The 19,101-nt window shown below is 30.6% G+C and overlaps 1 protein-coding gene across 1 annotated transcript in view; it reads left to right on the top strand.

Moving 5' to 3' along the window:
• LOC140433598 (uncharacterized) overlaps positions 1–9,194 on the top strand; it is a 112,357-nt gene extending 103,163 nt beyond the window's left edge. The window contains exon 4 of the mRNA XM_072521580.1: positions 9,023–9,194. Within this exon, the coding sequence (XP_072377681.1) occupies positions 9,023–9,190 (168 nt within the window). The 3' untranslated portion in view covers positions 9,191–9,194. The remainder of the gene's footprint in view (positions 1–9,022) is intronic.
• Positions 9,195–19,101: the final 9,907 nt, after the last annotated feature.

Genomic DNA, 19,101 nt, shown 5'->3' with positions numbered 1-19,101 from the left:
TGTATGTCCTTAATACATAATTCATAAGTATTTAATTCTTTTTTGATCTTTTTTGACCACGTAACATAAATTCAAGTTTTTTCTAATGGACAGTGTATTAAAAATGTTGAAGAAAATGTTTTATTTAGATCAAAAGTAAACTAAATAAAACCGAACTAATAAACATACACCCCTGGTTGGCGTATTTACATTTTTTAAGTTGATTTGAATACCGAGAATCCCGATTCGCTCGAAGTCCATCTGCTCATTTATACAGCTCAAAATATTTCGCATTTCCATCCGCCAACTCAGTTGCAAACTTTTGAATAAAACGGTCTTATTTCGCAATTATTCACCGTTTAGACGGCGTGAAAAGTTATAAGAATGCTTTGCATTTTAATTTGTATTTATTTGGGAAGTTCTTTGGGCACGACGCTTCAGGACGTCGTTTAAGCGCCTAGGCGCATTTTCGACGCTTATTATGATTATTCAAAGTAGATTTACCTGTCGTTTTGCACTTTTCTGAGAATTAGCTCGACTAAATTCTACTTACTTGTAGCTAGTTAGCATTCTGGCAAGTAGGGGGAATTAGGAAGTTTAATCTCTATAGGAAGTTAAAACTAAGGCGCGTTTTGACTTTACGGCCGATGGGAAATTATTTAAATATTCCCTAGAGGTCACATCTCCTTCAGGATGGAGGTAAAAAGTGACAAGAAGGGACACGTGGACGAATGACGTTGCTTTTTTTGCATTTTTGTTTATTTCTATTAAGAATTATCTTGAGAAGGCGATACATACGACTGAATAGTCTGAAATCTAATTAGATTTTTTCGGAAGAGGAATATATGTAGACTATAACGTCTATTCGAATTTGTTTAATTTCATAAAAGTAGTTATATATTTTTGTTATATATGAGACATTATTGTCATTAGTCAATCTACTTAAAGTTTATTAGACATTTAAGACGACGTTTTTATTGCAATCTGAAATGTACTTACTACTAGGATGATCACAACTACAAATTAATATCCTAAGTGACAAGTTTATGGGCAATCATACATGTGATGATAACGTACAATAAATTTAATCGGATTCAAGAACGAGCTCATAAAAATGAGGCGAGTTATAGCGCATTAAAATCTCGATGTTTATGTAAATTGGTAAAGTTTGTGAAGACGGTTGCATTGCATCATTCATATATTCAGATATTAAAATCAGTGTGTTGTTCGAAGATGGTAAAACTTTTTTAAATTTTGCAGTAACAGAAAGTGATAGGAAATAGAAATTTTTTTGTTCCAATTTAGTATTAGGTAGTTAAATAATTAAGTAGAAAAATGTATCACATCAACTATTTCCAACAATCCTGCTGTTACTAATTATTTAGTAAAATTAAGTGGTAATAAACAGCGACCTGATTTTTACCTATAGTTATTGAAAACTGCTTTGTATGGAACCCTAAACTCTAATAAAAATTTCTAAGAAAACCCAGACATATTTTTCATCTGATTTTTCCTTTTATTATGAGGCGGCATTTCCTGTTTACGTATTTTAATAATGTTCGTCTTGACTGTATCTCTTGCAATAATTTTTAATAAATTTTTGTTTTTTTTGTCTAATTTTGGATTATTGGATAGGATTGCCCATTATAAGTCCTGTACTGTTATTTGTATATAATTCATTATTAAATTCAAAGTAGTCCTGGTTTATGCAAACTTCAAGAAGATGTAAAATTTCAGATGTAATGATTGGATTTGTACTATTTTGGTCTAATGGTCTAATTTTATAATGGGCAATCCTCTAAGCCCATTGCTATCAGATATTTTTATGGATATTCTAGAGACAAAGATTTCAAAACATCCCATATTCAAACAGTTTTTATATTGGTGGAGATACGTAGACGACGTACTGGTATGTTTCACAGGAACTAACAGGCAACTCGACCAATTTTTATCGTATATTAATTCTCTTCATAGTCATATTGAATTTACAATAGAAACAGAACAATATCAATCGATAATTTTTTTAGATTTAAAAATTACCAGACTTAAAAACAAACATGACTTCTCCATATTTCATAAACCTACCCATACTGACACGACCATTTACAATTCATCATCCCATCCCACACAACATAAACTGGCAGCCTATCATAGTATGTTACATAGATTAACAGCAATTCCTATGTCAAAATACAATTTTGAGACGGAATTAAATATCATTAAGCAAATAGCAGTAAACAATGGATACAACGAACAAACAATTAATAAAATGTTAAATCAAAAACTACACAAGAAAGCCCTGAACTTAGTATTTCCACCACCAGAGAAAAAACCCAGTACCTTCTGCTCGATTACATATACAGGCAAAATATTAACAAAAATAGCCAAACACATAAAAAAGAAAGGAATAACACCAGCTTTCAGAACAAATAACAACCTAGGCAAATATATTAAAAACAACGAGAGCCAACATAAAAAACACTTACACAGTGGTGTGTACAAACTTAAATGTGGTGACTGCCCAAAAACTTACATTGGTCAAACAGGTAGAAATTTTAATAAACGAATAGCAGAACATAAAAGGGCTTTCAATAATAGAAAAACAGATTCCACATACGCACTTCACCTTCTAGATCATAATCATTCTTTTAATGACGAATTTTAAATTCTACACATTCAAAATAAAGGCCTTAAGCTATCTTTGTTAGAATCTATGGAAATCAACAAATTAAAAAACACAGATATAATTCTGAATGACCAGCTTGAGACAAACAGTTCTCCCCTCAACCTATTTCATTAGAGACTATAAAGTGTAAACCCATCCCAGAAACAGATCACTTGAGAAAGGCAATTAGCCGAAACAGCTGTAGTGATAAGAATTTAAAATAAATTTTGTGGAAGTTTTGAAAACAAAGTTTTCAGTGTTTTATTGTTACATCAAATGAATTTCCATCAAGTAACGGTCGAATTCATCAAATTTTTCATTCGTTAAAAGACGGCCTGATTTTTCCTAATTACCTTGTTGTTTCAAAATGATTGTTTATGGGTTATCTTTTTAAAAAATGATGGTTGATCTACTTGGCGGTCTTGTAGGCAATCGCTTTCTTTTGGTTGACAAAAAATCTGAGGATGGTGTTTTACCCTTAGAATGTCAAATTCTGACTGGTTTCTGTGTTTCAATTGTTTTTTATAAAGTGTGTTTGCGTGCCTGGAAAAACAAGCACAGACTACAATGGAAAGATGCATTAATATTTATGAAACAGACACTCATGAAAAAGAGAAGAATTAGAGAGGCAGCTCTTATTCAACTTACTGAAGATTACATGTATAGCACCTATCAGCAGAATGTAGCAGGCTTTAGTTGACAATACTCAAAGAAGCAGTCAAAATCAAGAACATATCAACAGTTGCGGAATTAACCTATTAACGCATCATCATCATGGCTTTTTCACTCCTGGCGGACTGTTTGCCGCCCTTTTGGGCTCTCTGATTCATTTATTGCGGAGAATCAGTCCGCTGTTGTTTTTTTTTATTATTATAGCAGCGTGTGTGACTTGGCCCTGTCTACAATTTTCCTCCATTCTTTCCGGTCCTTACAGCGCTCCTTCCAATTGTAGATTCTCAGCTTCTTTATGTCTCCTAAGACTTGATCTCTCCATCTTGTTTTGGGTCTCCGCTTTGGTCTCTTTGTTGTTGGTCTCCATCCAGTTATTCGCTTTAGCGTAGAGTCTAGGTTAGCTCTTTTTGTGTGTCCCAGCCACCTGAGCCTTTGCGTCTTCACGAACTTGATTATGTCTTCACCCTCGATGACTTCTTTAATTTCTTCATTAGTTAATCTTCTAAATTCGCCTACACCTTATCCTCACCGGTCCCATTGTTCGTCGAATTATCTTTCTCTCTAAGATTTCCAACCTCATTTCATCTTTTTGTATTAGGCACATCGTCTCTGCACCATAGGTGATCACTGGCCTGATTGCAGTCTTGTAAATTTTTAATTTGGTTTTCTTACTAATGTGCTTTTCTTTCAGGAATTTTTGGTAGTTCCAGTAGGTTTTATTACCCAGTAGAATGCGTTCATTTATTTCATCCGTTCTATCATTTCTGTCATTCACCATCACTCCCAGGTATTTGAAACGGTGTACTCTTTCAAATGTATATGCACCAAGCTTAATTTCTTTCTCTATGTTCGTATTATCTCTTGAACACTTGAGGTATTTCGTTTTGCTTTGGTTTATTACTAGCCCTCTCTTCTTTGCTTTTTTATCTAGTATTAATATTATGTTCTGCATGGTTTTTAAATCTCTAGTAACCAGTGCAATATCGTCTGCATACGCTATCAGTTGGGCTGAAGATTAAATAATCGTTCCCATAATTTTGGCTGCTCTTACTGCCCCCTCTATGCCAATGTTAAATAATGTTGTTAACAGGGAGTCTCCGCGTCTGACACCTACCTCCATTTGTACTTCATCTGACGGGCCTTCCCTTGTTAAGATTCGTGCCTTGGATTCCTTCATCGTCATTTTCGTGAGACTTATTAGTTTTTTCTTGGATGCCTAATTGATTCATATCCTTAATTAGCTTCTCCCTTACAACACTGTCAAAAGCTTGCTTGTAGTCAATAAACAGTATATGTTGATCTATTCCGTGCTCGTTACTTTTTTCGACGATTTGCATTACAATGTGTATTGCATCTATTGTTGACTTACCTTCTCTGAATCCATGTTGGTATTCACCTATTTTTGTTCTAGTTTCTTTTTCTATTCTTTGTCTGAACAAATTAGTTAATATTTTGTACATTGTATTTAATAACGTGATTCCCCTGTAGTTAGTGCATTTTGTCTTGTCGCCTTTTTTAGGGATTGGTGTTATCAGATCACAATTCCCGTCGTATTTACGCCTATTAACGCATACGGGCACCATATGGAGCCAACAAATTGCTTACGCAATCGGAGTCTATTTACTATATTATCAGGTAAATTTCGCAGAGAGGTTTAGGCTATTTTTAGTTCAAGGTTGCCTCTTCTTGAGCGAACAACTGAAATTTAGTTTTATATTTACTTTCAAGTGTAGTTCAAGTTTTGAATTTACGGCTGGTTTTGTTTGTGTCAAAATATAGATATTCGTTTCGTATAAGGGTTATATTTATTACTTTTTACACTAAAATCCTCGTTTTTGTTTTAGAAATATTTTTTAGAAACTTCAATAAATAAATTGTGCACGTTTTCGTAATATTTTATCGTTTGGTTTTTTCGTAATTACGCCAAAAATATGTGTGTTTCCAAATGGAACCGCTAAGGAGGGTTGCTCGATATATCGTTTTCACTATTTTTTATGTTATATTTTTTTTATTTTTAGAAGAATAACTTTAAAATAAGCTCTCAATATAGCTTACAAGGAAAACAAAAGTAATAACGATGTTTCTGCCGTTTACATTGGACCTTCAGATAGTAACGCAAGATGACGCAGGTTTTATTGATAATTTAAATCATAAACAGATATCTTCAGGCGCAAAAATTGCATTTTCTGATAATACTAGAATCGGAGGCATTGTAAAAGATACGATCGTCGAAAAAACCACCTCAGATCCTCCCAGTACTAGCAAAAATTTTCCATTTCCGCCAACTTCAACTGATGGTAATCTAACTATATTCACGCAGTTGCAAAATGAAGATCTTTAAAGAGGGGTATTTTATTCCTACAGTGTATGATTTTCCAGAATCTAATTACTCAAAGTATGCTGGTTCAAGCCCTACCTAACTTTTTGAATTATTTTTCACTGAGGAGCTATTAAAAGAACTGGTGACAAAGACGACAAATTACACGCTGTTCAAAAACTGTCCTCTCCAAACGTTTCCATAGAAGAACTCAAAGTCTTCTTGTATTCTAATTGTAAGTGACTACAATGCCTTGCCTTTAAAAAGAAGGTATTGGGAAAGTGGTAAAGATGTGCGGAACGAGATGGTAGCTGAAATAATGCGACGTTACCGTTTTTTTACAGATTTGTCGCTTTATACATTTTGCAGGTAACAATTCAATCGATTTAGAAGACAAGATCAAAAATCATAGAACATTTTGATCCTGAGAAAAATCTTTGCTACGATGAATCAATGATCCGTTATTATGGAAGTCACGGCTGTAAACATTTTATACGCGGAAAGCCAGTTAGGTTTGGATACAAAGTGTGGGCACTCAACACCCCATGTGGCAATTTAATAACCTTTAAATTTTATTAAGGACGAAATCCCCGTGCAAACACGGCGTATGAAGCATTTTTCGGTAAAGCCGCCGGATCTCTTGTGCAAATGATTGAAAAAAAAATGGGGAAAAACAGAAGTATCGATACAATTGGTATTTCGATAATTTATTTACTGGAGCAAATCTATTGTACACATTAAAAGAAATAATGAATAAATTGCAACACGAACCATCAGACAGACATCAAAACAAAAAATATTAGTAAATTGGCTCAGGGCGCTATCTGTTCTACATTAGAAAGAACTTGTGGAATAGTATACGTCCGATGAATGCACAGCAGTGTTGTTACATTAGCAAGCACTTGTTTTTTTCGTGTCACTAACTAGACCTGTTGAAAGGTTTTCAAGACAGGAAAAAAACATTGTGGTTCCGAGGCCAAATATTGTTTTACAATACAATAACTATCGCTAATAAAACATATAATGGACTAATTAAACATCTAAGATCTAACAACATCACAAGAAAAACCAAATGCAAAATATACAAGACCCTGATAAAACCGGTCCTTGTATATGGATCAGAGACATGGACACTATCGAAAACCGATGAAACCCTATTAGGCACATTTGAACAAAAAATCCTTAGACACATATATAAGGGGGTAAAGGAAAATGACATATGGCGCAGAAGATATAACTTTGAACTGTACACAGCATACAATGAACCCGAGATTATAACATACCTAAAGATCGGACGTCTGTGCTGGATGGGCCATGTTGAACGAATGTTGGAGACTGAAACACCAAAACATATTATGAGGCAAACACCAGTAGGAAGAAGGTCAAACGGAAGACCCAAACTTAGATACATGGAACAAGTGGAACAAGATCTGAAAACACTATGATTATAACATAATTATGTATGATTATAACATACCTAAAGATCGGACGTCTGTGCTGGATGGGCCATGTTGAACGAATGTTGGAGACTGAAACACCAAAACATATTATGAGGCAAACACCAGTAGGAAGAAGGTCAAACGGAAGACCCAAACTTAGATACATGGAACAAGTGGAACAAGATCTGAAAACACTTAAGATTACCAACTGGAAAAACAAAGCAAGGAACAGAACAGAATGGCGGAAAATCCTAGAACAAGCCAGGACTCAGAAAGGGTTGTCGAGCTACTGATGATGATGATGAATACAATAACTATATGGGTGGCACTGATTTAAGGGATAGTAATGTATCCTGCCATCGAATTGGAATTCGTTCCAAAAAATGGTATTGGCCTATTTTTACATATCTCTGGACGTAACCATTTACGTTTCCGAAAACACCAGGAAGACTGTCTGCAGCTGCAAGAAGTGAGTCTCGAATTGGAGACATTAGGTACGACGGAATAAATCCTTTTGCGGTTTATGCACCAGAAAACAAAAAAGAAGATGCGCAGGGATTGGGTTTCCAAGTCGGGGGAGAATTTGATTTGCGCCTTTGTATTGTCTGTTTTCGTAATTTTTATACAAAGTAACTCTTAACTAACATCAATAGGATTCACGGCTAGTGGTCCACTATGTGAACAGGTTTTATCTCAGTTATTATTTTATTTACAATTTTCTTCTTAATTTTTTTAAAAAATACAGTTGTGATGGGTAGCTCTTTCGGGGCGACAGACTCAGTAAAACACAGGTTTGAAATAAAAATAAATCTATTTAGTATATATACAATAAATAAAAAAATAAAATAGGAATTCTACGTTGTATACTTATAAAACAAAAATAAAATGAATTCTACGTTCCCGTCTGGGTCCCGCGATGAATGAATTCCCCGGCGAACGTCTATAAAAGAAAATAAACTAATTATTACTAATAAAGAAATGAAATAGCAGACCCACGGTAATGTTCAATACACAATACCGATGGGTTCCGCTTGGCTAAGGACAGAGTACGATCCTCAATACGGAAATCTCTCTGTCCGGCTTGGCTCTGTGAAGATTCACGGTAATGTTCAATACACAGTAACGATGGGTTCCGCTTGGTTAAGGACAGAGTATGATCCTCAATACGGAAATCTCTCTGTCCGAGATGGCTCGCAGGTTCACTACACCGGCGAGTCAGGGAGCCTAGAGCGCTAGCTACAAGACTGTCTAATTCCGCTATTCACACGTCTTAAATAGCCGTTCTGAATCCCACTTCGCCGTCACGTTGTAGAAGTGGATGCGCAAATATTGACACTCCCACGGTTCGAACTGTTAAACGATTAGAGCATCGTTACACAGTTACAAAATTTTACAATTTTTAATAAATTTTGTCGATGAAAAAAATTTTTTTTTCTCGGCGATAATGGGTTAAGCAAGTCGCAAACAGAATCTACAATTATGTGCAATACATAGCAACACGCAAAAAACACCACTCTCAGATTTTTTTTCACCAAAAAGAAGGATATTGCCTTTATGATCGAGGCCTAAAAAATCATCTATAAATTTGAAAAAGAAAATAACCTACAAACAGCGACTTGGCACAGGGAAACAGTTTCAGAACCTTTTTATACTTTCCATTAAATGTTATTTTTTCTCCTAAACAGATTGTTGTTTTTCATTTCTTTTTTCTTTAATTTCTATTAAGTATTTATTTTAACAAAAAAAATCTTTGCTTTTCTGATAATACCAAACGTTCACTGATGATATTTTTGTTTTAATAAAATAATTTTAATAAAATTGTCCAATAAAATGAAACAGCTTCACCTAATACGATCACAATTAATTTAAAAAATAGTTTAATTGCTATAAAAAATTACAAACTAACAAGCTAACAAAAAAGAACAACTATAATTTTTTTGTTTATTTCAGGATACTTACAAATGCCAAAACTTATCAGTAAACGCTAAGTCCTTGAAAAGACTTCCAATAAAAGATGCGGTTTGGAAACTACACATCGGAGGCCATGACAAGGGCAAGAAAATATCCTGTGCCGATATCGAAATAAACGTGGTAACACCTCTTGGTCAAACCGGATAAAAAATATGTTAAAATAAAAAATTTTAAACGCAATAAAGTTTTTGTCTCTTATTAATTATTATATGTTTTTGCTAAATATTCTCAATGTCATGAATTTATGTAATTTATAAAGAGTATTAGGAATATGTTCATTTTAGAGTAACAAAATAATTGTTTTTGTACTTTGTCCCAAATATTATCTACTAAATTCCTTATTGAAATAAGATACTATTTTAATGAGAATAAGCAACAATTGAAGGTTAAAATAAGTTTATTGACGTTTCAATTTCCACTTCGGAAATCGTTTTTAAAATAAAAATATTTGTAAATTAAATTTATTTATTTTTATATTATTAGAAAATTTATTTACTTTACTAATGTTTGTATTTTGGGAACGATTTCCGAAGTGGAAATTGAAACGTCAATTAACTTATTTGAACCTTTCATTGTAGCTTATTTCCATTAAAATTTCCTCAAGAAAATAGCCTCATCCTTACTGGAAAGATTGGCAAGAACGCACCTCAAAAATATTGACAATATTGTCATTTTAAAGACATCTTCTTAAAAATATATAATATTTGTCTGAATTGTCAATATAAATATGTCAAATAAAATTAAATTATCGGAAGAATTTTTTGTATAAAAAGTTACAGAACAAAATTTGTTTAATTTTTACTTTGAAAACAATTTCCGAAGTGAAAATCGAAATTTCAAAATAAATATATTTTATAAAGTTCCGAAACTGTTTTCTGAAAAGTCACGCTGCTATGGATTAAAGAAGAAGCAGTTTACCCTTTTCAAATGGAAATATCAATAAAATTTTAATATATTATAAAGCACAAAACTACAACTCCCAATATAGATAACATTCATTATGTAATATTAAACAATGTTTCGTTGCCTGCAAAATTACCTAACATAAAAATGACATCCAGCTGTTTTATTATTTATGGCTCCTGCTGCAAAACTTGTAAAAACGCACAAATTTGACACAGTGGGCATCCCTGGTAAAAAACCATGTTGTTCTGGACATAACCTATCTCCAAAGTAATTCAAAATATTGTTATAAAGCACATTCTCGAATATCTCAGCAATTAAATTGATGAAATATAGGCCTATAGTTCTCAACGTTACCAGCATTACCAGATTTAAATATATAGTATTTTTCATATAAAAATGCGTGCACGTCACAATTTATATAAAGTGACGTCACTTATATTTAAAATTTCCAGAACGTCAACCTTAGAGTTCAAATTTTCCTACCACAGCTAATAATACGAAACCCATACGGAACTGCTCGATCTTTCATAGGCGTCAACATGGTATAATAATCAGAAAAATGTAATCATCATTATATTGGGAATTTTAGAATTATATTGATTAAATAACCAAAAACATTTGTTGTTATTAATAATATTAATTTTATGAAATAACTATTTAAGTCTAATATATTAGACAATTGTACGCAACTGATATGGAAATACTTCAATATTTTTTGACAGTTCAGCGTGTGGCAAAAGTGTATAAAGTGTTGCCGCTTTTTTAGAGTAAGAATTTTGTTTATATTTTAATTTCTTACACAATTTGATCATAATATATTATATATTATTAAATTGTATATATAAATACATATTAAATTTGGATTAATAGCTTTAAAAACTAATTATTGTTGTGTATTGTGATTGTGCTATTAGGCCAGGGAAATAAGCAAAAAAAGTACCCTGTTTTTGACACTCGTCCGGCCAGGCAAACGACAGTTATTTTTAGTAGTATGGACCTCTGTAACAAAAACCTATATGTTTCCTGCAGTCGATTTTTTGGACTTAATTAGTTATTAACAAATTAAGGTCAAAAAACCGAAAAATTTTGCTTTTTTCGTCTATCGGCAAAAAGTGAAGCATTTTAAACAAATTTTACAAGAAAAGAAACTTTTAAGTCATATAAAAACCTTCAAAATTTACTAAATGTTTCTATCCTTATTTGTTGCTTAGGAAATTGCAAAATAGGTCAAAAATTTCGGTTTTTTATAAATGTTAATAACTTTTTTAAAAATAAACTTATAACATTTAGATTTCATATAATGCTGTGTCTATGAGTGCTTAAAATATTGTTAAAATTTCAAAGTGATCGGTCAAATAGTTTAAGAGTTATTATATTTGTTTATCCCAAATTAATTTTTTTTTGCAACAATATAAGTCAGAAAATTATATAGTTTTAGTAATTGTAATGATAGTTTCTTGAAGAAGACGACTTGTTCTATTATTAACATTAAAAAAATTAAGAAAATTAATTTTAAATATTGCAAAATAATTTTGCAAAAACATGTCGATTTTTTACTTATAAACAATTAGAATAACTTTTTAGCCATTGCCTGTAAGAACATTATTTTTTTATATTTAAAAAGCCTACATTTTTTTACAAATTTAAAGAAAAAAAATTTGTCCTAAAATAATTTGGAACAAAGTTAGCCTCTTTTTTTATTTAATTCATAGCAGCTTTGTTTATAACAATTAAGAAATCTCAGTAGATCTGTTATAGTAAGAATTACAAACAAAAGTTGTTGACAAAAATTGTAGCCAGCTTTAAACTCCATATTTTAAAATTAGTTACAATCTTACAGGGTGTTCCATAAGATGGTGGCAGACCAAACTTATGTTTTTTTAAATGGAACACCCTGTATTTTATTTTAAATTTGAAATCTGCTTTACTTCCACATCACAACAATGTAAAGTTTTATTATGTTATACCAGGTATTTAAAAAGTTATAACCAATATTATCTGAAAATCGTATCAAGTTTAACTCCCTGTATAATTACAAAGAAGTATAGGAACATTGATCTATTGCAACCATAGTTTTTTAATGATTGTTAAAACTTATAAAACATATTCGTTTTTATAATATTCGTTAAATCATATACAGGGTAAGTCAAAATGCAAGTACATTATTTTCTTGGTAATTTTAAATAGAACACCCTGTATTTTATATCACTATAAAAAAGTACTAATATCGTACTTCAAATTTTATAAATATTCCCTATACCTAAAGTTATCAGTTTTCTAGATATTTTTATTTTTCTATCAAAGTATTAATTTGGTAGATATTTTAACGTTTACCAATAATAATTATCAAATATAATTATTAATTCAGTAACGAAATAGCGACACATAAAAGAAAACAATTTATTTGAAATAAAATTTATAAAAAATGACAGACGGAAAATTAAAAAAAAACAATAACAACACATAGAAAAATAAAAAACAACAGTAATTTTAACTTATCTTACTTAAGTAAGGTGTTCAAAATGACCTCCCAAAACATCTGTGCATACTTGAAAGCGGTCACTGAAAGAGTTGCTTACATTACCTACTAAGCATTTGTAAAGAAATATTTTGAAATGCAATTCGGATTCTATTTTTCATAATCCCTTCTTGTTGGTGGTATTTTATATACTTCGTTCTTAACGTAACCCCCGAAAAATTAGTCCATTTTATTGAATTCCGGTGACCTTGGGACCACCTTACCAGTGCGGTTAAATCGATCTTTCAATTTTTCAAATGTATCTTCAGGGTTGCCGCCTATCTAAAAACCATTCTTGATAAATTCCAGCTGATAGTAATGAATTTTTATTGCATTCCCCCAATATCCAGATCATATCTACCATTTCATCAGTAGTAAAATTCATTATTGCTAATTTAAATTGAATTAATTACTGAATTACTAAATAATAATTGTTGCTAATTTACATGGTATCCCAATACTGAATTAATAAACAATAATGTCAAACTGTCAGTTTCTGACAAATCAATCATGGCTGACTCAAAATAATTATTGGTAAACGTTAAAATATCTACTAAATTAATACTTTGATAGAAAAATAAAAATATCTAGAAAACTGATAACTTTAGGTATAGGGAGTACTTTATAAAATTTTAAGTACGATATTAGTACTTTTTGATAGTGATATAAAATACAGGGTGTTCTATTTAAAATACCAAGAAAATAATGTACTTGCATTTTGACTTACCCTGTATTTGATTTAACGAATATTATAAAAACGAATATGTTTTATAATTTTTAACAATTATTAAAAAACTATGGTTGCAATATATCAATGTTCCTATACTCCTTTTTAATTATACAGGGAATTAAACTTAATACGATTTTCAGGTAATATTGGTTAGAACTTTTTAAATCCCCGGTATAATATAATAAAACTTTACATTGTTGTGATGTGGAAGTGAAGCAGAAAAAAACAAAAGTTTGGTCTGTCACCATCTTATGGAACAGCCTGTAAGATTGTAACTAATTTTAAAACTAATCCTTACACTAATCAATCACCATGTATATATATCATATATATATATATATATATATATATATATATATATTATATATATATATATATATATATATATATATATATATATATATATAAACATATATTTTAAAGTAGATGACTTTAAAATTATATTGCCAATATTACTATTACTAGTCGTCCCAAGAGTTGCACTCTTGGGACGACTTTATTGTAGGATAGTTCATTCGATAACATGAAATTAAATCTAACTTAAAAAGGATAATAATAAAATAATAAAGAATAGACATTAGAAAAATGATTAATTAATATTATTTATTAATTATTTTAATTAATATTTCCAAACCAATACTATTTTTAGAAACAATTGAATAGGACAATTTGTTGTTTTCATAAAATCTATTATAAATAAATTATTTACAATTTTATTAAAGAGGTATAACTTAATTATAAATATTTATGTTTTTAAATAAAAATTATATCAAATATTATAATAAAAATTAAAAAAAAAAATTGAAGCAAATTAGATAGTTTATTTAACAATTTATTGAAATATGTAATGCATATTCGTAATGTACGCAAACAGTACATACAAATTAAAAAAGGAACGTTGAAACCCATAAATAAGAACCAGAGATACAGCTAACAGCTCCTTCCCCCTCTCTTTGGCTTCCGTGAGTTTCGAAGCCAGCCGATTTTAAGGACCACATTTTGAAGCTTTGTGGACGATTTCGTTGAAGGGCAATCTTTTTAGAATTTGGTACGTTAAAACTATAAAGTATATTCTTTTAAATACCTCTAATTAGATTTACTAATTATTATAAACAAAGCTGCTATGAATAAAATAAAAAAAGTGGCTAACTTTGTCCCAAATTATTTTAGGACAAATTTTTTTTCTTTTAAATTTGTGAAAAAATTCAGGCTTCTTAAATATAAAAAAATAATATTCTTGCAGGCAATGGTTAAAAAGTTATTCTAATTGTTTATAAGCAAAAAAGCGACATGTTTGTGCAAAATTATTTTGCAATATTTAAAATTAATTTTCTTAATTTTTTTTAATGTTAATAATAGAACAAGTCTTCTTCTTCCAGAAACTACCCTTACAATTACTAAAACTATATAATTTTCTATTGTTGCAAAAAAAATTAATTTGGGATAAACAAATAAAATAACTTTTAAACTATTTGACTGATCACTTTGAAATTTTAACCTTATTTTAAGCACTACAAGGCACAGCATTCCATGAAATATAAATGTTATAAGTATATTTTCAAAAAAGTTATTAACATTTATAAAAAACCGAAATTTTTGACTTATTTTGCAACTTTCCAAGCAACAAATAAGGATGGAAACATTTAGAAAACGCCATTTTAAAGGTTTTTGTATGACTTATAAGTTCCTTCTCTTCTAAAATTTGTCTAAAATGCTTCACTTTTTGCTGATAGACGAAAAAAGCAAAAATTTTCCGTTTTTTGACCTTAATTTGTTAATAACTAATTAAGTCCAAAAAATCGACTGCAGGAAACATATAGGTTTTTGTTACAGAGGACCATACTACTCAAAACAACTGTCGTTTGCCTGGCCGGACGAGTTTCATGAAAAAATGCTTATTTCCCTGGGCTATATGCCAAAACAACTAAATAGTCTGTAGAAAGCTGATAAGCTTTCATATAAGATAGATTATTTTGAACAGGAAATAATGGTGGGACGTTTTTACTATTAATGCTCTAAATAGAAGTAAATTTAAATTTTGAATATATAATTTTGTATTAAAATGTTTTCCTATGTATTTTAGTGTGTTGCAGTAGTCTTAAAACTAACTGTATTTACTGTTATATAATAGTTTGACAAATAGTTGACATTTTAAAAATTTCTCACTTATTAACTGTTTTGATGTTTTGGCAACGCTATGGGGTTCTGACGTCGTAAATCTTGAATGACGTGCACGCATTTTTATATGAAAAATACTATAGGTGTTATAACTGCATGCTTTAAGCTATCTGGAAATTCACTTTGTTTAAGGGACAAATTAAAAATTAATGTGAGAGGAACAGAAACAGTCTCTGCACAACCTTTAAAAATGTATGCTGGTATATTGTCATTACCTGTGGCTTTTTTTGGTTTTAGTCTTATAATGCTTTGGAGAACATTCTCAACTGTTATTTTTGAAAAGTAAAAACCTCCCTAATTCAGTGTACTATTGAGACTATTTGATCTTTGAAATATAGAGCCAAAGTATTCTGCAAAAACATTGGCAATATCCTGACAGCCACTTATGTCCACACCCCTATAAGAGACGTCTGTTTGAATTGTATTATTGACACCAAGTTATTTTATAAAGGACCCAATACTACTACGTTCAGTTTGTACATTATTCTCAATATTTTCAGTGTGACACCTATATGCTTTCCTACTAATCTGTTTCACCTCTCGTCTCAGTCATTTATATTCAGACAAAACCAAAGCATTTGTAGATTTATTTACCTGCCTATGAAGACGATTCTTACGTTTAATCTTCGATATAAGTTCCGACGTAAAGATAGTAGGATACCTGTTTGTTGTTCTTAATACATTCCTCGACTGTTTTTTGGGTAGTGACTGATCAATGCATGCATACAGTTTTTTATAAAACAACTGCTTATATAGATCCACATCCAAGCACCCCTCCAGCTCTGTCCAGTCCATATCTTGAATGAGGCCATATAAAACATTAAAATCATCCTTTGCATAGTTATAAAATAATGAATTTTTGATACAATTCTCGGTTGACTCCAAAAAATTTAATGTGACCATAAAATCAAGACAAGGATGATATTATGTCCTCATTAACAAATGGTACATTACATTTAAATATTTTACATGCTTGTGCATGTAAATTTATGCGCATAACGTTAATAAAAATATGATATGAAAAAAAATTATATGCATTTAAGCATTTTTCAATACTTTTGCATTTTACAACTTGTTTTTTCTAGAACGCTCAATAGTACATATATGTACGTCTACAAAACTAACAAACTTGCAAAAATGATGCCGTAATTACTAATTTTTAGTCAACTTTATCCCCCAAACTCAGTTATTTTAAAAAACACAAAATTGCCCGTTAAAGGGTTAAATACAATGTTGTGTTGGATGTATTATCAAAAATTTCATAACTATGTTCTGCTAAAGTCCATTAAAGAAATGACTGAACGGATATAATTCCCATAAAACTGAGATGCGCAAGAATTTAGTTTAAAAACAGTAAAAAGAGAAAAATCTGGCGTATAAATTTCGAAGCAGCAGAATCATTTCAATTTTTAAATACTTTACGTGATGGCTAAGTACCGAATAAAGTTGGGTTGTAAATCCCAACACGGAAAGATTTATATCTTTTGTCTAAACAGCCGAAAAGGAAATAAAACTGTTTTAAGAAATGTTCCTCCCTGCCTGCAGCTATAAATTTCCATCATTGGATATTTATAAGAATGTCGGAATGCACGTTTTTGTTTGTTTGTCTAACTTTTTTAAATCTACACAAATAACGATTGCGATTTAACGGCTGTCGATAATTTATTGGAAATTTACTCCGACCAAATTTTCGTTCCGATTTATTTTATTGCTCAGCAACTTCTTTAATCACTATAAAAGAGTTGTATGTCATATAAAAGAGAGTTTACGTTACTATTACTGCTAGACGTTTACAAGAGGTGATGACATACAAATAATTTGATGATACACACACACATATATATATATATATATATATATATATATATATATATATATATATATATATATTATATAAACTACACTGGAATAAAATTCATAAAAAGCCATAACCGATGAAATTTTATCTGTCATTCATTGCTCATTTAGAATTACATGGGGCGACTACCCAAACTGGTCAATTACATCGGTGAAACTGGTAGAATTTTTAACAGACGTATAGCAGATCACAAATTCTTCACATTCAAAATACATGCATTAAGTGACCTTTATTAGAATCTATAAAAATTAACTAAATAAATATACGGATATGTATAATTCTAAATTATCAACTTTACACTCAACAGTTTTTCCCTTATCAACTTATTCAGTTAAATTCAGTTTTTTCCAAAAATAGATTATTTTTGAGAAAAGCACTCTGCCGAAACAGCTAAAGCCTAAATAAATTTTGTAGAAGTTTTTTAAAAAAAGTTTGCAGTATTTTATTGTTGGTTTGTCTCTTTATTTTGTTGTTTACATTATTTTTGTATTTACGATGGAACCAAGATATATAAATTACCTATTAATAAATAAGTTTTTTATTTGTCTTAGAAGATAGTCTTATAGTTACCAAAGCCTCATATATCTATATAAATCTGTGGCTTGGCACTAAAAGGTCCAATGTCAAAACAGTGGTTTTGAGATATTTAAGTTGGAAGATTTACATAAAACTGTAAGTTGAGATGTAGACCCATTTCCACATAATTGAAAATTGTCGTTACGTGAAGTTATCAACAAATAAATGATCAATTCTTAAAAAAAAACGACATCGGCCCTTTTTACAAAAAAAAAAAGTATTTTTCATTAACTTTGGCAGTTATTCTATTATATAAGATAAAATGAAATTTACAATAAAAACGCAGAGTTTTTTTATAAAATATACATTTCTTAATTGATGGATTCGACCGTTACTTGATGGAAATTCATTTTATGTAACAATAAAACACTGAAAACTTTGTTTTCAAAACTTCCACAAATTTTTTTTTAAATTCTCATCACTACAGCTGTTTCGGCTGATAGCCTTTCTCAAGTGATCTGTTTCTGGCATGGGTTTACACTTTATAGTCTCTAATGAAATAGGTTGAGGAGGGGAGAACTGTTTTTCTCAAGCTGGTCATTCAGAATTATATCTATGTTTTTTAATTTGTTGATTTCCATAGATTCTAACAAAGATAGCTTAAGGCCTTTATTTTGAATGTGTAGAATTTTAAATTCGTCATTAAAAGAATGATTATGATCTAGAAGGTGAAGTGCGTATGTAGAATCTGTTTTTCTATTATTGAAAGCCCTTTTATGTTCTGCTATTCGTTTGTTAAAATTTCTACCTGTTTGACCAATGTAAGTTTTTGGGCAGTCGCCACATTTAAGTTTGTACACACCACTGTGTAAGTGTTTTTTATGTTGGCTCTTGTTGTTTTTAATATATTTGCCTAGGTTATTATTTGTTCTGAAAGCTGGTGTTATTCCTTTCTTTTTTATGTGTTTGGCTATTTTTGTTGATATTTTGCCTGTATATGTAATCGAGCAGAAGGTACTGGGTTTTTTCTTTGGTGGTGGAAATACTAAGTACTAAGAACTTAAATATACTAGTTTTGCGCTTCAGCTGAGAGTTCATAGAAACTCTCAAAGATACATAATCTTTCTTGCTTGCTAAGAAAAGTAAACTTTTCATTACATTTTCGCCGACATCTGCAAGATTCTCTTATATGCTTGACAGGAACAAGATTACCTTTTAATGAATGATACTGTTTTCCTGCAGCTTTAAGACTCTTTCTTATATGTTTTTCTCACTTTTCTGGCTGTCTTTTTCGTTTTCCCGTTAATTGACCGTCATCTTGCTTTTTCCTTCCTCTACATTTCCTGGTCAAG

Source organism: Diabrotica undecimpunctata, chromosome 2 (assembly GCF_040954645.1).
Source record: "Diabrotica undecimpunctata isolate CICGRU chromosome 2, icDiaUnde3, whole genome shotgun sequence".
Lineage (NCBI taxonomy): Eukaryota > Metazoa > Arthropoda > Insecta > Coleoptera > Chrysomelidae > Diabrotica > Diabrotica undecimpunctata.
This window is presented reverse-complemented; position numbering and strand designations above follow the sequence as displayed.